Consider the following 18,554-nt stretch of genomic DNA (forward strand, 5'->3'; position numbering starts at 1 on the left):
TTTGATAGCAAATAAATTCATTCCTACTTTTAGGTTTCCCACTTAAGTCACTGAGGAAGAGAATATACAACTTAGCTCTGTGTTACTGAAAAGCCATCATGGAATTTTAAAGACATATTGTTATATATGGTACAGAATGGTTCATTTTGTTTTGAATCTGCCAAGGGATCTTACATACAGATCTTTTGTATAGGTATTGTTATGGGAGAGGATTGACATCTTACTGTTCATTTAATGATTGCTGACATTGACCCTAAGTTAGAAGGTGAAAATGAAGAGGTGAAATTCATCTTTAAAGACAATATGTGTGAATTTTAGGATACTAGTATTTGTGCAGGTAATAAAATAATTGGTGAGAAAGTGATTCCATCTAAAACTTATATTCCTGATCAACTAGTAATCAAGAGCAATTAGAGAAAAATTTCAGCTGGAGCATTAGAACCCTGTATTAAGTTATAAGATAGTACATATGATGTAGAAAACAAACGAAAAAAAAAACCCCTAGAATTTACCTTTTGCTTTTCATTTTAGTACCTTTAGTATAGGTCATCCAGCATGTGAATAATAACATTGACAAAACTTGGCCTTACACTTAGTCATCTTTTTCAATGCCTCTGGGCATTTGGCTCTTAGAAGGAGGTAATTCTTAGTACCACTCCCTGGTTTGGATTATTTATTTGGGAGTCTCTCTGCCATTGTGGTTACTTGTTGGAACACAGCATAATTTAAATGTTTGAGGTGGGTGACTGAAGTGCTTGAATAGGATATCTTTTCCCCAAACTGCTGATGACTGATTAGAGAGTACTTGAAATAAAGAATGTGTTCTCCAGTATATTAATAAAAATTATAAGTATATTAATATAAAATATAAATATATTATACATAATTATATAAAAATATATGACATATGGTATATCCCATAAAATTTTAGTTTTTAGAAAGCTGAAGTGTATTATGTTATACCAAATTCTGTGAATACTCATATTAATAGGGACTATCCCCAACTACAGAGTGTTAATCTTTTTACAAAATGTTCTAAAATGTATGAATTAATTTATTTCATAAAACCTGGCAAAGTTGCTTCTATTTATAAAAGAGTTGTTTTTAAAATTAACCATTAATTGAGGCTGTGAGTGCTTTGCTGCAGAATCCAAACATCTACTGTATTAAACTTCGTTTAAAACTATTACCACATGGTATAACATCAACTCATGTTGATGTATGGCAGAAATCAACACAACATTGTAAGGCAATTATCCTCCAATTAAAAATAAATGAATTTTTTAAAAGTATATAAAAAATAAAGTCTGCAGACTGTGAACTCAAACAAAAAAAACTGTATTACCCTTCTTAAAACAGCAATCCAAACAACTAAATTGTTTTCTTGTTGCCATTCTAATTGACATTTTGATATTTGATGCTTGAAAGATTTTATTTTATTTATTGGCAGTAATTTTATCTAAAAATTGAAATAAACTTTCTGGTTTCAGAGTATTACTTTGTTAATATTGCTGTTGTCCTTCACCTCTCCAAACCCTACTCATTCTTCTAGGCCAAGCTGAAGATGATCACACTCGATGAAATTTTCTCCTATCCCAGTAGCTTAATTTGTGGCATTTTGGACAGGGCTTCTAGCACTTAGTTCCTTTTGCCTTGTGTTAGTTAGCTGTGAACAAGCCCTCCTCCTATTACTGGCTCTCAGAGAGCAAAGGCTATGTCTTAGGCAACTACAATAGCACCATCTCCAATAGCATATATCTTCAATAGCACCTTTCATAGTGCTTTGCACCCCCACCCCCATATATTCGGTAAGTATTTATTGAATCTGTTGGTTTTTACTCCCTGATTTTCTAGACTAGACTTAGGAATCAATTGGTGACTTGGGTTTTAAATCAGGAATCAGGCAGTAATGGCTCTGTAGTCAAGACTGCCCAGGTTTGAGTTCCTACTTCATGATGTATTAACTGTGGTACTGCTTCATCTGTAAAATTGGAAATATTAGTAATAGTATCAGGCCTCTAGAGTTGTTGATGAGGATTAACATAGATAATCTGTTAAAAACCACTTATTGGACTTTCTAACATACAGAGCTTCCCAGGTGGCTCAAATGGTAAAGAATCCACTTGCAGTGCAGGAGATGTGGGTGCAATACCTGGATCAGGAATATTCCCTGAAGGAGGAAATGGCAACCCACTCCAGTATTCTTGCCTGGGAAATCACATGGGCAAAGGAGCCTGGTGGGCTATAGTCCATGGAGTCTCAAAAGAGCCAGACACTTAGTGACTAAACCACCACCAGCATATAGAATACATTTAATACAGTGTAGCTATAATTGTTTCTAAATGCAACTAAGCCCCTGAGGGCCTGTCATCTAGTCTTTGTATTTCAGGCACCTAACTTGGGTATAGTAAATATTCAACAAATATTTCTTTGAATTGAATTGATTGATTTACCCTATTTTTATCTTCCATTACAGCCCACTGTTTGTAACATGGAAGATTGGTCGAGACAAAAGATTGCGTGGATGCATAGGTACTTTTTCTGCCATGAATTTGCATTCAGGACTCAGGGAGTACACACTTACCAGGTGAAGACCAATTTTTGTTACCTCTGCTTCTACATTAAAAAAAAAAAAACCTTGTGAAACTTAAACTTGATTCTTAACTCCTTTTCCTTTCCTGAATTATCAACATTCTTGACTCCTTTCATGTCAGACTTTTTTCTCCTCGACCATTTGCCATATCTCTGATAAAATGTTATTGATAGATATTACCATAATATAGAATACTGTGATTACATGTATTCTGCCATAAATGTCTTTAAGTGTTTTTTTTTCTTTCAATGATCAGCTTATTTTGTATAACTTGAAAATCAGTGACCAAATATCCATGGATTACTTACATGTATTATTTCCATAATAACAGTCATTGTGTCTTCTTTGTTAGGCTTTTAAAAAATTGTTGATGTCTATCCCGCCTCACCCATTCTGTTACACTTTTACTTCTGGAATTGAAGGGAGAACCTAAGAAGAAAGCGATGCAACAGCCTGACAGCATAATAATTCACATTCTTACTTTACCCAGAATTAACTGTAGCTTACTTATTTTGTTTCATCCAACACAAGGACAAAGTAATGACCGCCTCTTTACAGTTGTTAAAACTTTGTTCTTAATTTCTGAACTCAACAAAAAAGCTATCTAGCATGCCATCAGATTTTTTTAGTTCAAGTTTAGATTTCTAGCAAATTGTGTTCTAAAATTATTTCAAAAGAAGAAATTCCTTAAATAATAAGCTATTAGTAAAGGAATTTCCTGTTTTTGTTCATATTTCAGGGTGATTATCTGATGCAGTTTCTATAGTTGTAAAATGCACGGTATCTGTCCAACAGGAAATTGGTCCCTGTTGACTCTTGGTACTTGGGGCAAGCTGCTCAATCTCCAGTAGATAAAGCAGTGTTTACAGTAGTTTATATACTTTATAGGAATGTTAGGGAGATGTCAGGGGGATGAAATATCAATAATAATAAAATTATAATAAAATAATAAAATCAGTCACTGTGTTGCTTCAGGATTAATGTTGTAGAAGCTTCATTATTTTACTATAGAATTGCATCAATGCAGCTCATAATCACCAGTTATTAAAATACTGGTAACTGAATTTAGTATTCTTATATTTGAAGATATAGCTCATAGCTACAGGGTTGTCTTAGCTTACACCAAAGCCCAGAAAGAAAGGGAAAGGATTGGAGGGTCACACTGATTCTTAGATTTTTACAGGTATTAGAAATGGAGTGTTTGGACTTGATTAACTAATAAATAAATAACAGGCAGAAAAGGGGTTAAAACACACCCTCTTATGTTATGCTGTTAGTGCTCCAAGGAACACATTTTCAGAAACAGAAGTATGTTATAAAATTTCCATTTTTCTTTAAAGTTGGGGTGTCCAAGTAGATAGTATACAAAACCTTTGTACTTTCAAATGAAACCGTGGCAGAAATCCCAGCATCAAACATTATATACTTTAGAAATCCTTAGTAGCAGTAACTGTAGTAGCAGTTTTTTTTTTACTTTAAAAAAATATGAAATTCCCTTGTGTACGTTGATAAAAACAGATGAAAATATCCAGTTTTTCTGAACCTGTGTATCTGTCTCCTAGGGCAATTACCAGAAGAATTACAGTATATTTTTTCTGACAATAATATGATTCTGAATGAATCATTCAAATAGTTGAACTTATAAATTTGTATTTGTACATATACAAATGCAGTCTATTACTCTTCCTGTTTACTTTTCAACTTTTTCCCCATGTTTCTGTACAACTTGCTGAAATCATACACAGCACATTAGAGAGAGATGTATGTTTGTGTATGTATATACACACATACATACCTGGTCTTCTCATTTTTGTTGAACTTAATTTCTCTTTTTGCTTAATATGATAATAAGAATGAAGTTATTTGGAAGAGAGGAACAAAGAAAACAAGTCTCAAAATACACAGTGTTCTTTTTTCTGGATTCATATTAGAGTCAAAACTGTGGTGTCATTTTTAAAAGTGGCATAGGGCACTTATCATTTCTACATGCTGTTGTTATTAGTGGTATTTATAGCTCCTGTTTTTTAAGAACTTACTACATGTCAGATACTGCAGAGGAGCTTTATATGCACGATGCTCACAACAACTCTTAGGTATTAATATCCACATTTTAAAAACAGGGAAACTGAGATTTAGAGAATTTAAATAATGTACCCAATCACACATCTAGTAAGTGGTAAAAACAGGATTCAAACCCAGGCTATCTGACTGCAAAGTGCAAACCCTTAACTACTACATTTAAGATAAGATAAAATAAAATTTTCTGAGAATGTATGTTTTGCAGCTTCCTGGTGAAAATAATGAACTTGAAAGCAGGTTCCTATAAATTGTTTAATCATGGGTCAGTAGTTCTTCAAAAATTCTAGTTAGCAGTTAAGACTGAAGTTTAGAACATTAATTTAAATTTCAGAAAATCCATAGATGGAGTTATAAAAAGTATATAACTCATGGTTGCATAGACTAGTCAGAAAATTGACTTGGATTAATATTGTATAAAAGAATAATGCTTTTTACAAAAATATACTATCATATGAAATGAAATCATGTTCTTTGCCTGTATGTAAATTGTGGGTTAGACTCCAAGAAGAATACAATTCTTTTGAACATAACAGTTGGTAAGTCTGGTCTTTCAGTCTTAAAACCTATATATAAATCATAAAACTTAAAAATGGAATCAAATGAATTTAGTAGGTTTGGAATAAAAGAGAAAGGAGAGAACAAAACCAGAAATAGTGAAATTAAAGACTCATCAGGTATAGGTGTCCTTTTAAAAAAAGTAGGATATCTGGTAACTCACTGTTTTCATCTGTGACTAGATATTATTCAGTTTTCTTCATGTTACTCAGCTGTACTTTTTTTATTGTAAAATATTCATAGCATAAAATTTACTACTTAAATTTTAAGTGTGTAGTTCTATGGCCTTAAGTACATTCACATTGATGATGCAACCATCCACCATTCATCTCCAGAACTTTTTTATCTTCCCTAACTGAAACTCTGTACCCACCAAAGCCTAACTACCCATTTCCCCCTTCCCAAGCCCCTGACAACCATCATTCTAATACTTTCTGTCTCTATGACTCTGGCTCTTCTAGGTACCTCACATAAGTGGAAGCATACCATATTTGTCTTTTTATGACTGGCTTATTTCATTTGGCATAATGTTTTCATGGCTCACCCATGTTGTAGCATGTGTTAGAATTTACTTCCTTTTTAAGGCTAAATAGCATTCCATTATATGTATCTTCTACATTTTGTTCATTCATCCATGCATGAAAACTTGGATGGCTTCCACTTTTTGACTATTGCACATAATGCTACCATGAACATGGGCATGCAAAAACCTATATGAGTGCCCTTTCTTCTTTTAAAAAGCTAACCATTATATAGAAGATAGTGATCTAGTTTGTTTGTAGTCCCTTAATCTCTAAAACCTAAGTGTAAGAAAAATGACCAGGTACTTTGTAAATGAATGCCTAATCTGCATTAAGTTTTTATGTATAAATATACTGCTTTAAAGTTAAAATACTTGTCATAGCCCAGTTTTATGTTCTTCTAATTAAAATTTTGATTTATTGTAGACTGAAATAAGACCTTATACATAGGCCGAGGATTTCTCCCAGTTGTAAAAATACATAGTTCCTATGTAGCAGGAAAATTTTGTGAGAATTACATCATGAAACTATTAAGTAGACTATTATTTCCTTGACCTGGGTAAAAGCAGGAAAGATTATAGCAAGTAAGAAGCAGAATGGAGAGCTCAGAATTACTGATAGAAGTTTATCCATGGTGAAATTAAGATTCACATATTAGTATATATATTAGTGGTCAAAACGTCAAGGTAGAAATATTCTTTATCCCTATTGAAAAAGAATAATTTCTAGCATTTATCAAGCTAGTTGCATTAGTGGCTTTTACATGTTAGAAAGCAAAGACAAATTTATTTCCCCTTTTTCAGTACTTAGATTATATAGTTTTATGAAAGGAGAATTACAATTAGTATAGATGAACATAAACATCTCAGTTGAAGAAAATTCCTTAAGATCTTGGTTAATAAATTGTTCAGCGAAGTGTAGGTCTATTTCTTTATGTAAATTCAAGTTGATAGTAATTTTTCTAGAATATATAAGTGATTAATAGATGTGGTCTTTTTTTTTTTTTTTTTTAGATGTGGTCTTACTTCATAAAACAGGAATATGGCCTATTGTCATGCTTAAAAGGTTATCTTTCTTTTCTTCTCCTTTACTTGGTTGTACTTAGATGGCTTGGCAATGAAATAATTATGCAGGTGCAGGCAGTGTCTGAAACTTGATTCAGAACTATACTACTTCGTTGCACTGCTTAATTCTGAGAAAATAGCAAGGGAGGTTTGTTCTTTCTAGGGAATAGGGTGACCATATGAAAGCTGATGTGTTTTGCTTTGTGTGACAGAATGTGTATGTGGGGGGGGGGCAGGGATGAGAGCGAGAGGATGATTTTTTGTTTACATGTTGCAAATGTTCACTTACTATTAGGCTTTTTGAGATACTGCAAATAGCTAGCAACCTACTTGATTACTTTCAAAGGTCCTGGCTAGATTGGGTACTTTTGGGTAAGTAGATTCATTGTAAGCCAAATTTGCTTTTATATTTTGGTGTTGTAATCTGGCATTTTTCTAAAGCAGTATGAGTTTAAAAGCATTGTAAGCAGCATAATTTTATTTTCCCCCTCAGGGGGGCAGACTCTTTTGTGATCATTCTTATTCTTGATTATTGTAGGTAACTAGACTTGGGTCATCGTGAACAATTAGTTTAAACAAGCTCCCCAACTCCTCATGGTAGCATCACCGGGATTGATTTTTCTTATTAAAAAAAAAAAAAAAGCTGTAAATGAGTCACTTCTGACTATATACCCTATTGTCAGTGAAGCTCATTCTGGAGATGTTAAAGCCAGACTGTTTTTGGCAAGTGCCTGTGGCAAGGCTCCTGGCTAAAATATGGTTTTTTGAGACAGAAATTAGATTTATCAAAAACACTATGCAAAATTAATTATCTTAATTTATGATCTACATTTTGTTACCTTTTACAAATGGTAGCATGGCTTGAGTACTAAAATTTATGCCTTATTTGTTAGTTTCAGTGTATAAATTACCAAGTGAGAAATTGTCAGATTTTATAAGCATTTAATTTGAGGTGTAGTTTGGAACCTCAGTTGCTATATGCCCTTTACTCAAAATTATCCATAGAATAGCACAGCTAAATATGTCAAAATCTGGAATCTTCACTTTAGCCACTAGCTTAATGCACGCCTTCATTATTCCATGGTTGTGCTAATGTGCAGAGATGTGGCCAAAAACTGGGCAAGAGAATGTGGCAGGAGAAACCAAACAGCAAGAACCATTCTCAATATGGGTGATGACTCCTGAGTTATAGAGACTTGTCTGAGGTCGTATAGCACCTACTGCCACAGAAATTAAGTGTATTGAGTATATCAGATTCTAATTCCTTATCACATCTTCCAGATCTTCAGAGTCTCCAGTTGGAATCTCTGCTTCCTTGAGACACAGGCATAATGCCTTTGGGTCAAAAATCAGTAAGAAGGTGAAGGTATGAGAGAAACTGAAAATTGGTGAAGGTGTGGGAGAAACTGAAAATGGTGTTTTGCTCTGTCAGAGCTCTTGGTTTTTGTGTTTCATAAGGAAAGGGTAAACTAGAAGAAATCGAACCTATTCTTGGATCTATCTCTAAACTTTACCCCTTTGCTCTTAAAAGACTGCTTTTTTTCCCTTTAATTATGTTTAAACAGTTGATCCTGTAAATCTAGTCTAAATTTTGCCTTAGGAGTTGATAGTATAGTAGGAGAGATAAGTTATATAAATAATTACAATCCTAGGTACAAAGTAATTTTTGCCAAAGCGTCAGAGGAAGTCTTACTGGATAAACGGACATTCTACATCTGTAATAAAAGAAAAAATGTATTTAAAGCAATTTATGAGATTATTTAGTCCACTCCCAGTTCACTCTGAGTAAAAGCAAATCACTATACCTCTTTTTGATTTCTTTTTTCCTATGTGGACAAAAGTCCAAATTATAGGGATGTGTGTAAATTGTTATTTTCAAAGTGACCATATACAAGGTATTGGGTATTCTGAGAGATTTTACTAACAAATATTTTAAAGGGAAAGGGAATGAACTTACTATGGAAAAAATAAAACCTCAGAAACAGAGTGTACACACACACACACACACACACACACACACACACACACACACACACGCTCTTCACCGAAGAGTGTCTAGAACCAGTTGGAATATAGCACTGATGCTTGGTAAATGAAGAAAACTAAAAGCTAATAGTTTAGATTTCACTTTCCTTTTGTCCCATTAAAGTAAATTCATGTTTTGTTCCAGTCCAGTAAACTGATATCTACCTCCTTTCCTGAGACTCACTGCTTGAAATATTCTTCATTTTTGGGGAGGTGAAAGACTGAAGTGGTAAAGATAAATTAGAACACAAATATTGTATGAAATTAGTGTCATATTAGATGTGGTCTAAAATCATACCATAGGCATTTAACAATATATTTACTTTTGTCTGAACATTTTAAAAAATAAATATTGGGTCTACTTATAAATGTCTGAAGTATTTGAGTCATTAGGGCATGAATAAACAAGAGAATGGATTTGTATCTTAGTGTTCTGGAAGAAGAAGATGCTAACACCAATGTATGCTCAAGGTGATTATTCACGTCTAGAATATCATGCAAATAATATACACTTACCTCTCTAAGGGACAATGTTACTAGTTATTTGAGTACTCTAAAATAATTGAATGTTGAAGTTTGGGGGCAGCAATTTCATATTAAATTTTCAGCTATTATTTTATGAGCGTGAGCAAATACTTGTTAAAAGACTTCCTTAATAGGCAAAAGAAACAACCCTCTTCAGTGATCTTTGCCCTTCCCCCTAACTTTCAACTACCTCAAATGTGGATATCTGAAGTAGTAGCCTTTGGAAAACATTTTCCTTTTCATTATTGATAACAGTTTGGTGTTCCTTAACACCTAAACAGTTAATTGTTAGCCCTCTATCTTACATTATAAATATATTTGTTTTAGAAACAATTTCCAGGTGTTTTTTTTACATTCTCCCTTACTTTTTAAATAAAAAGCAGGCCTTCAATATGTCTTATAATAGGTACATTTTCTGAGCTGCTTCTTGTTAATGAAATTAATTAAAACCCCCATAGTATATAACAAATAAAATAGACCTCAACAAATGATAACAAAAAAATTCTACTGGAATAAGAATTTCATAGATGCTAAGGATTTTTAAAGGTGAGAACTAGTATTTAATAACTTCTATTGAGAATGTACGTCTAATCATTGTTGATATCAAATATAGCTTTTCAGTATGTTTAAAATTTTAAAGTGAAGAAAATTCATTACATTCATAAAGTATAGATTTATAGTTGGTCTCATGTTCAGAAAATTTTTAAATTAGTTTCACAATTTTAGTTCAGCCCATGAAGCTATCTTGTAAATAAATATATGAAAGCCATAGGCTTCATCATTCAAATCAGGTTTAGCAGGTTTTGTCCTGTTTTTAAGCCTCATTTTAAAAATTTACACATTGAAGTGCTAACTCTTGTGTCCTTTCTAGTGGTGAAAGAGAAGATTAGAAAAAGCCATAAAATAAATCCTTCAGAAGCTTTAATTAAAGGGATTGCCGAGAACTCAACTTCCTGTTCCTATATCTGACTACTTTTAGGACTGCTTTATATGTTCCACAAAGCTGTTTTAAAAGGCTGCCATTTCAGTAAGGATGGGGGAAAGAGAAGCTCCCTTAAATTCTTCAGGCTGCTTTAAATCTAAGTCATTCTTCAGAATGCCCTTCCATTGCTCCTTGGCTAAGGGGGGTGGATTGATTTGCTTACCTAAGTAGGGAGAAGGCTGCTAAGCCTTGGAAATGAGTGGAGCTGCGTTGCAATATTATGAAGAGCAATAAATAACCCATACACTGTGGTTAGACTGATATTGCTAATGAGGTCACAGGTTCAATCCCCATTTGGGTCACTTGGCTTTGTTTTGCTCTGATTGACAGCCTGCACCCTAGACCCTGGGCAGTGGATTCCAAGGGACTTCAGAGAAGAACATGTGGGTGATTCAGTACCACACCCCAAACCTCAGCATTGGCTCAGCATTTGAAACACGCCACACTTGGAGTACCCCAAACTGAACTATCTCAGAAATAGGTGTGTGTGCTTATTCGCTTAGTTGTGTCCGAATCTTTGTGACCCCATTGATTGAGCCTGCCAGGCTCCTCTGCCCATGGAAATTCTCCAGGCAAGAATACTGGAGTGGGTAGCCATACCCTCTTTCAGGGGATCTTCCCAACCCAGATATCGAACCCAGGGTCTCCCACGTTGCAGGCTGATTCTTTACTGTCTGAGCCACCAGGGTAGCCCAGGAATACTGGAGTGGGTAGCCTATCCCTTCTCCAGAGGAACTTCCCAACCCAGGAATCAAACTGGGGCCTCCTGCATTGCAGGCAGATTCTTTACCAGCTGAGAAGCCCAGAAATAGTTAATACTAAGTTCAATAATAATTGCTTTGACTGTCCAAAAAAAAAAAAAAAAGAATGTTCAAAATGTTAGTTTCTTTTCAAAAGCCCTCTGAAGGGAGCCAGTGTGACAGTGGAAAAAGAGGTTTTAAGAGTAGTGGTGTGACTGAGAATACAGTTTGGGTTTCAACAGGCCTGAAAATGCTGTGGACAAAAGGGGAGATCTCTGGTTTGATCCCTGGCCTCAGAGAAGTCTGGAGAAATTGTGTCTTAGTTCCTCTTTCCTGAATTTCCACCTCTAAAAACGAGTAGTGGCTGGGGGTGGGAGCCATCTCAGATAATAGTGGATTTCAGCTGAGGCAACTCTTAAGCACTTCAGTGGTGAATGGATGACTATGTTAAATTCACAAGGTTATAAAGACATGTTATAAATGTAATTACTCCTTTTTAAAAGACAGTTTTTGAAAAGACTGCCTTTTAAAGTTGTCATCTCTGATGTATTAAGATGTTCCCATGCTTCATGCATCAGCTCACTAAGGTGTACATCTGCTGTCTAAGCATCTGTGCCCTCCCATGCTGTTGCATCGTCCTCGTCATAGCTTTTGTTATTGCTTAGAACAGCACACTTAGCCCATCAGACAGAATGGACACAGACTTACCCATTGGCATGACTAAACTCTCCTCATTTACTGTTGGTGGCTCAGATGGTAAAAAATCTGCCTGGAATGCAGGAGACAATCCCAGGTTTGATCTCTAGGTTGGGAAGATCCCCTGGAGAAGGGAATAGCTACCCACTGCAGTATTCTTGCCTGGAAAATCCCATGGACAGAGGAGCCTGGTGGGCTACATTCCATGGGGTCGCAAAGAGTTGGACATGACTGAGCAACTAAGATACACTATACCTGTGACACAAAGACCCTTTCTGCCTACCCATCTTGTCTAGAGTAAAATCAGAGTCATTCCAAAGCCTGTATTTCACTCCGAATTAAGTTCACGTTCTAAAGTGCCACCATTCTTTGTCTGCCCTTTCCTCTCCCCCAGTTCCTATTCCCATCCTTCTTCAAAAGCACAGCATCCGAGGCCTTAACCTCACACTCCAGCCGTGTACACTCCCACTTCCCAAATGTAGTCTTCCGTGTCTCTGTGGCTTTTGAACATTTTTTCCTCTGCCAGCCACACCTCTCTCCATTTCCAGCCAGTCCACTCCTCCTCATCCTTCAAGACTCAGCTTGCTCGTTACTTCCTCTGTGAGATTTCCTAGACACTCCCTAGCAAAGTTGGTCCATCTCTGTGTTCCTGTGGCACTTTGTTCAGGCCTCTATTAGAACACTGAACACATTGACTTGCAATGATTAGCTTTACATGTTTGTCTCTCTGTTTTGAAATCACTCTCAGTAGTAGTTTACCAAGCTACATCAAAGCAGATCAACAGAAACCAGGCTCATGACTTTGGAGCAACTTCCCTTGATCCTAAGAACCATTTTTACTCTCTTCCCTTTCTGTCTGCTTCTGTTAGCTTAGGTTTGCCACCTTCTCTTGCTGCCAGTGTACTTGAGTTGGTAGGAGTTGCCAACGCTGATTGGTAGAGGGGTAGTTTAAGGCCACTTGGAGCTAGACTGAGGCAGAAGACAGGGATCCTTACCCAGTACACTTTAGAAAGCAGGTTAACATAAAGTCAGTCTCTTGTTGTAAGTGCTATAAGTGACTAAATTGATGCTCACCGTGGAACCATAGAGCGGGAAGGCATCCTTAGAAGTCATCTAGTCCAACCCCCATCAGGTACTTTTATCTCTCTTAAAGTCTCCCAAGAAATGGGCATCTAGCTTCTATATGAACCTCTCCATTCACTTGGAACTCGCTCCAAGTAGTCATTTCATTCTCAAACACCTCTAAACCCACCACCACAGCTCCAGTTACCACATAGTTTGGGTTGAAGTGCCAGAAGTCAGAGATTGCCTGTATTTAGCACTTTATCCTTTATAGAAAGCCACATTAACCAACAGTGGTTAAATTTGCCCTCTGAGTAATGGCTGAATCTTTAGAAGTTTAGGAGTGGTTAAGATACACAGCTTTACAACTGACTCCCATCAACCCACTCATAACAATTTTCACTGGCTCCTTATTGAAACCTTTGAAGCTGCTACCACTGCATCTTCTCTCACTGCCTATGTTAGACTTCTGAAATTGGCTGGGCCAGACAGTCCCCAGATTCCAAGATAGAACTGGCACTAGAAATTTTAGTACCCCCAACAATTTATCACAGAAAATTCTGTGAGAGTTAGAACACAAATCTTCTGACATCACCAGAGACTGTCACTACAATTTTCACAAAAGAAGGTATCCATAACAGCATGTAAATTAATTTATTTTCATTTTATGTTAAGAAGCATACAGTCTCAAGGCACCCTGTTATAATCATTTTGTAATGTAATGTCTCACTCTCAAGTTATCTGCCTTGGGTCAAGTTTTTGGCATGTTTACATAAAATGAAGAATGCCCTTGGAGTGATTCAACCAAAACTACAGGTGTAACAGGATACCAGTATTGAGAAGCCGGAAGTAAATGCATATATATATATATATATACACACACACACACAGTTTATATATATATATATATATATATATATATATATATATATATATATATATATAAAGTGTACTCTTAGATTTCCCTTTATGTTCAAACATGCCTCTAACATACTACTAGTTATATTTCCTAAGCACAATAATAATTTCTATCTTTGTGGGTGTGCTGGACCTGTCCTAAGTATTTTATATAAGTCACCTCATTTAATCTTTTCAACAACTGCATGAGATTGAAGGTATTTCATTTATATACAGTTAGGGAAAACCAAGGCTTAGAGAGGTCGAGTGACGTGCTGAATGACAGCTACTACATGACAGCACCTGAATTTGAACCTGATTCTGTCAAAGTCTGTTCCCAACTACTGTGCTCCACTGTGCTCTACTGCTCCGCTCCAGGGACACTGTTCCCTCTTCTCCCGTGAAAACTTCTTAAAGCTGTTTGTTCTGCTAACTGAGCTGGTACCCCCCTGGTCTCAGCTAACATGAAAAACAAACACTGAATAATTTTTCATTCAGGGACTCAGTTTCTTAACTCAGTATCCCCAAAATCTCCCTTATACCCTCAGCCTGTTCACTGCAGTCTTACTCAACTTCTCCTGGGTTCTTTTGTTTTAGAATCCTGTGGTGCAATGTCTCCCTCATGTGCTCTTTTTCTTTACAACCATCCTCTCAGTTCAGTTTGTGTTCTGAACTCCTCCCATAGTCCCATCAGAATGGATCATTCCCTCAGGGATACACACTTCCCAAGCTTTGATTTCTCTCTGTGCAATATTTGCATTTAACATCAGCCAGTTTCCATGGAACGCTGGTTCAGCCTGCAGGTTTCTAGCCAGGCATAACCCACTGGACTCTACTGTGACTTTTGAAGGCTTTGGGGAAGGCTTCACCATCAGGGACTGAAGATAAAAAGCCCTGGTTTTGCTCTTCTCCACAGTCCATCAAAAGGGAGACATTTTGGAGGGAAGAAATTAGTCTGTTCCTTGGAAATTATAATTAAGGAAACAAATTTCAAATTTCTAGATGATTTGGGCGAAATTTACTGCCGTAGTTTTCATTTTTCTAATTTGAAGTTCCTTAGGGCAACTTATAAAACAAAAAACAGCTATATAAATAAAAGACAAATATATCCATGACTGACATTTTTCTTATATTAATAAGAAAGGAATTTCAAAAAGGAACTGTATGTATATGGTCATGGACTCTATCAGTTTTACCAGACTTAGATTTCTTATGATCATAGGGTTTAAAAAGATAAAATGATGCAGATTGTGTCTCTTTTTTAGTGCAGCTGAATTCAGGGATCTAAGTATTTGGAAGACAGGGGTGCATTACCTTTTTAAAATTTTGAGGTAAATGGTAATAAAAGCTTTAGAATCATGGACTTTGTGCATATCTTCTGTTTTTGCCCCTAATCCACTTAATTTTTTTTCTTTTTCTGAAACAAATAATACATTGTTGGAAATCTGTTTTCAGAAGAGATTTTTAAAAAAAATATAAAATTTTTCTTCTGTAAAGGAAGATACTTTTCAAAATGTATATTCATATACTGCCCGTCAATTCTAAGCTTACTGTCAGTGTTGGTTGTTATATTGTCCATGTCACATGTTTCTTAATCTTTCAAGAATTTTGCAAGTTTAAGAAGTTGTCATTTCACATATTCAAGACCCCCCATACCAGAGACTCTTCATGGCAGGCAACATGGCAAATTAATGATGCAGTGGAAGAGAAACCAGTAAATGGCTTGGGGATGCCAGGCCAGAAATTAGTAGTGTATTTTGTCTTTGGGATGTCAGTGAGGCTAAACAAGACATTTAAGTGTCACTTGTAGCCTTATTTCATAGGCCAAAGAGGTGGGAGGAAAGGGTGATAGGGGGCCTGATAGAGCAGAAATTCTGAGGAATTGTTTAATGTCAGAGTTGACTGCTGCTGTTCTGTCTCTTGCCTTAGGTGTATTCCATTTTAAGTTCAAGACTAAGAAAACCTTTCAGAAGGAAAATTGAAACATTTCAAAGCAAATAAATTAGTAAACACTCATGGCTCTCCAGTTTCCCGTGGCAGATTCTGTCTTCTGTTTCCCAAAGGAGTCGCCCAAGGTTTTCCCCAAACTCTCCTAGTTACTGCTGCTGCCCTTGTGTGCTCATTACACACTGCTTGGTGCCTCAGTTAGAGGACTTGCTTTATCTTGCCTTGCAGTGTCCTTAGTTTCTTGCTTGATTGTCTTCCCTACCTAGATGGGTAGTTCCTTGAGGATGTGGGGTAAATTTTTCACATCTTTGCATCGCTTAAGTGGCTGTGGGGAATTAGGCATAGATCAAAATAAATGTTTGAATAAAAGCATTCAGTTCCGTTAGTATAGTGAAGTAATGTTTACTTAGGTGGATAAGGTAATTAAAGAAAATGTTAGAAGCCTATGCAAGGGAAGCGAGAAATGAAGATTAAAGCATCTCTGAACATGTAAACCATAGGACAGCAAAATTATTTTGTAAAGGCAATTTACTTTCATGTTTAGGAACAAACCTAGATATAACCTATGGTGAGGCATATCTGTATTTTGTTTTCTATTTATAATTTTAAATCAAGGAGTTTTTTATACATTATTTGCTTTATAATTGCATCAGTTGTCCTTTAATAAAGGATGGGAACACAGTTCCTATGGGAGACTTTTTAGGTTGATACAATATTTCAATATCCTATTTGCAGCTGTTAAGTTTTGCTATTATAAAGTGAAACAACTGAAATAAAAAGTTAACAAATGCTCCATGGCAAAACCTATATATACTAATTCTAAAAATAAGATGATTGAGAAACAGAAATAGCCTGAAGAAAGGAAACGGAATGATATTTAACATCCTATATATTACCTGTAGTGCACAATTGCAACTTATAAGCATTTGGTGCCACAAGGCTGCTTACTAGAATTGTTTCATGAGGGACATTTTATTTGCAGTGGCATTGCTATCCATGTATTTAAAAAAAAATCCTCAGAAATGGCCATTTCTGTGAAGTTTTACTTGTAGTTTCTAGTTGTAAAAAGGTTTCAGTGAGTGGGTGATGGTTTGTCAGAAATGATCTTTCTGTGACAGCTGGACACTTTAGAGGGATGAAAGTTTGAGGTGAGCAATCCCAGGTCATGTCTTCACATTGTGCTGTTTTTTTTTTTTTTTTTTTTTTTTTTTTTTTTTGTATCTAGTTAAATATGCTTGAATCTGTTAATGGATGAAACCACACAGAAAGGCTTTGTTGCCGAAGAAATAAAACTTGAATTCAACAGACAAAACTGTATCCCACCCCCTCTTTCCCAAAGAAGACGACTTGGGCTAGGGACTGTGACAACATTTTGATCATTGTGTTCAGCAAGTTCAAAATAGTCCTCTTGAGGGATATGACCTCTGAGGGCTCCCATCTGTGATTTATCTGTGGGAATATTTGCTCCAGAGTGGATCCCACCCTACTATAAGCCCGACTTTCCTCGTCATTCCCCCTACAATAAATACTATGCAATATTTGTCTGTGTAACAGATAAACAGTTTGGGGATTAAATAGAATGCAGTGGGGAAAAAAGAAGTCTTTTTGACATGCATTTGATAGGAATGTGTTAATTTCAACAAAACATCTGGTATTTAAAAAAAAGCTGTGAATGCAGGACATTTGAGGGGGTTATGGAAGGAGAAGGGATTTACTGTGCTTAACAATTGCCAGTAGTCATACCACTTCCAAGTTGTGATTTTGTCAGACTTGGAAATTAAGTGGAATCAAGTCTACTCAGCCCTTCAGTGGGAGAAGATCCAAATCCAGCTGCAGGAAGAACCAGTTACTGATTAAGAACTCAGCCTCTACCCAGTGTCTCCTTGCTAGTTTTAATTAATTTGCTTCATATTGCCCTTTTTAATTTCTGGGTTAAAAAAAAAAAAAGACTGCCTTTGTGGCTTACTGGTTGAACTTGTCCAGCTGAATCTACAGTAAAAGGTCTTTCTTCATTGGCATTATTTTACTACAGATTTCAGTGTTCTTACTGTTCTACTTATTTTCTTAATAAGGTAATTCAAACTTAGAATAGTTACTATAGTTTCAAAGCTTGATTGAAAGATGTATTCAGTATTTTCTCTAAATAAGCAGCAATTATAACAGCAGAGCTGTAGTTAAAGATAGAATTTATTATAAATCCTGATAGTCTTGCTTCTTAGTTACATCAGGCTGAATGAAGGTTTATTCAGTTCAAGTCCACATTTATTGAGCACTTAACTCAGCACGATACTGTACCAGGTACTGTGGGGCTACAAAGGTGAACAGTATGTGATATCTACCCACCATGAGCTTGTAGTCTTATAAGAAAGATGGTTGGTGATGGACAGGGAATCCTGGTGTGCTGCAGTCCATGGGGTTGCAAAGAGTTGGACATGACTGAGCAACTGAAATGAAACTGAAAAAAAAGAGAGATGGACACAAAAGAACAATAAGGAAGAAAGTGTAAGTTCTATTTAGATGTATAAACAACACTACTGAAAGTAAGAAGAATTAGTTATGGTTGGATAGATTGGAGAAGGTTTTACAGAAGAACTGACATTTAAGGTGAACCTCTGCAGACATTTAAGACTCCATTTCAACATTCAAAAGTGAGGATGTGGAGAACGTATGCATTATGTGTCCAAAAAAACTTCCTGAGCCAAATGCAAGGAAGCAGAACAGTGTGTATGTTGTTTGGGGCAGAACAGTAAAGTAACCCTGTGTGGCTTGAGCTCCAGTGAGGACAATGGGAGAGAAAATGATAGACTGGGACTGGAATTTTTTTCTAAAGGCATTAAATTTCCATTGAAAAAAGTTTTCAGCAGAGTA

General features: G+C 35.9%; 1 protein-coding gene across 2 annotated transcripts in view; it reads left to right on the forward strand.

Moving 5' to 3' along the window:
- Window positions 1-18,554, forward strand: part of AMMECR1 (AMMECR nuclear protein 1) — a 115,280-nt gene that overhangs the window by 56,035 nt on the left and 40,691 nt on the right. For both annotated transcript variants that reach the window (XM_065915517.1, XM_065915518.1), the window contains exon 2: window positions 2,477-2,587. In XM_065915517.1, coding sequence (XP_065771589.1) covers window positions 2,477-2,587 — 111 coding nt within the window. The remainder of the gene's footprint in view (window positions 1-2,476; window positions 2,588-18,554) is intronic.

This window comes from Muntiacus reevesi, chromosome X (genome assembly GCF_963930625.1).
Source record: "Muntiacus reevesi chromosome X, mMunRee1.1, whole genome shotgun sequence".
Classification (NCBI taxonomy): Eukaryota; Metazoa; Chordata; class Mammalia; order Artiodactyla; family Cervidae; genus Muntiacus; species Muntiacus reevesi.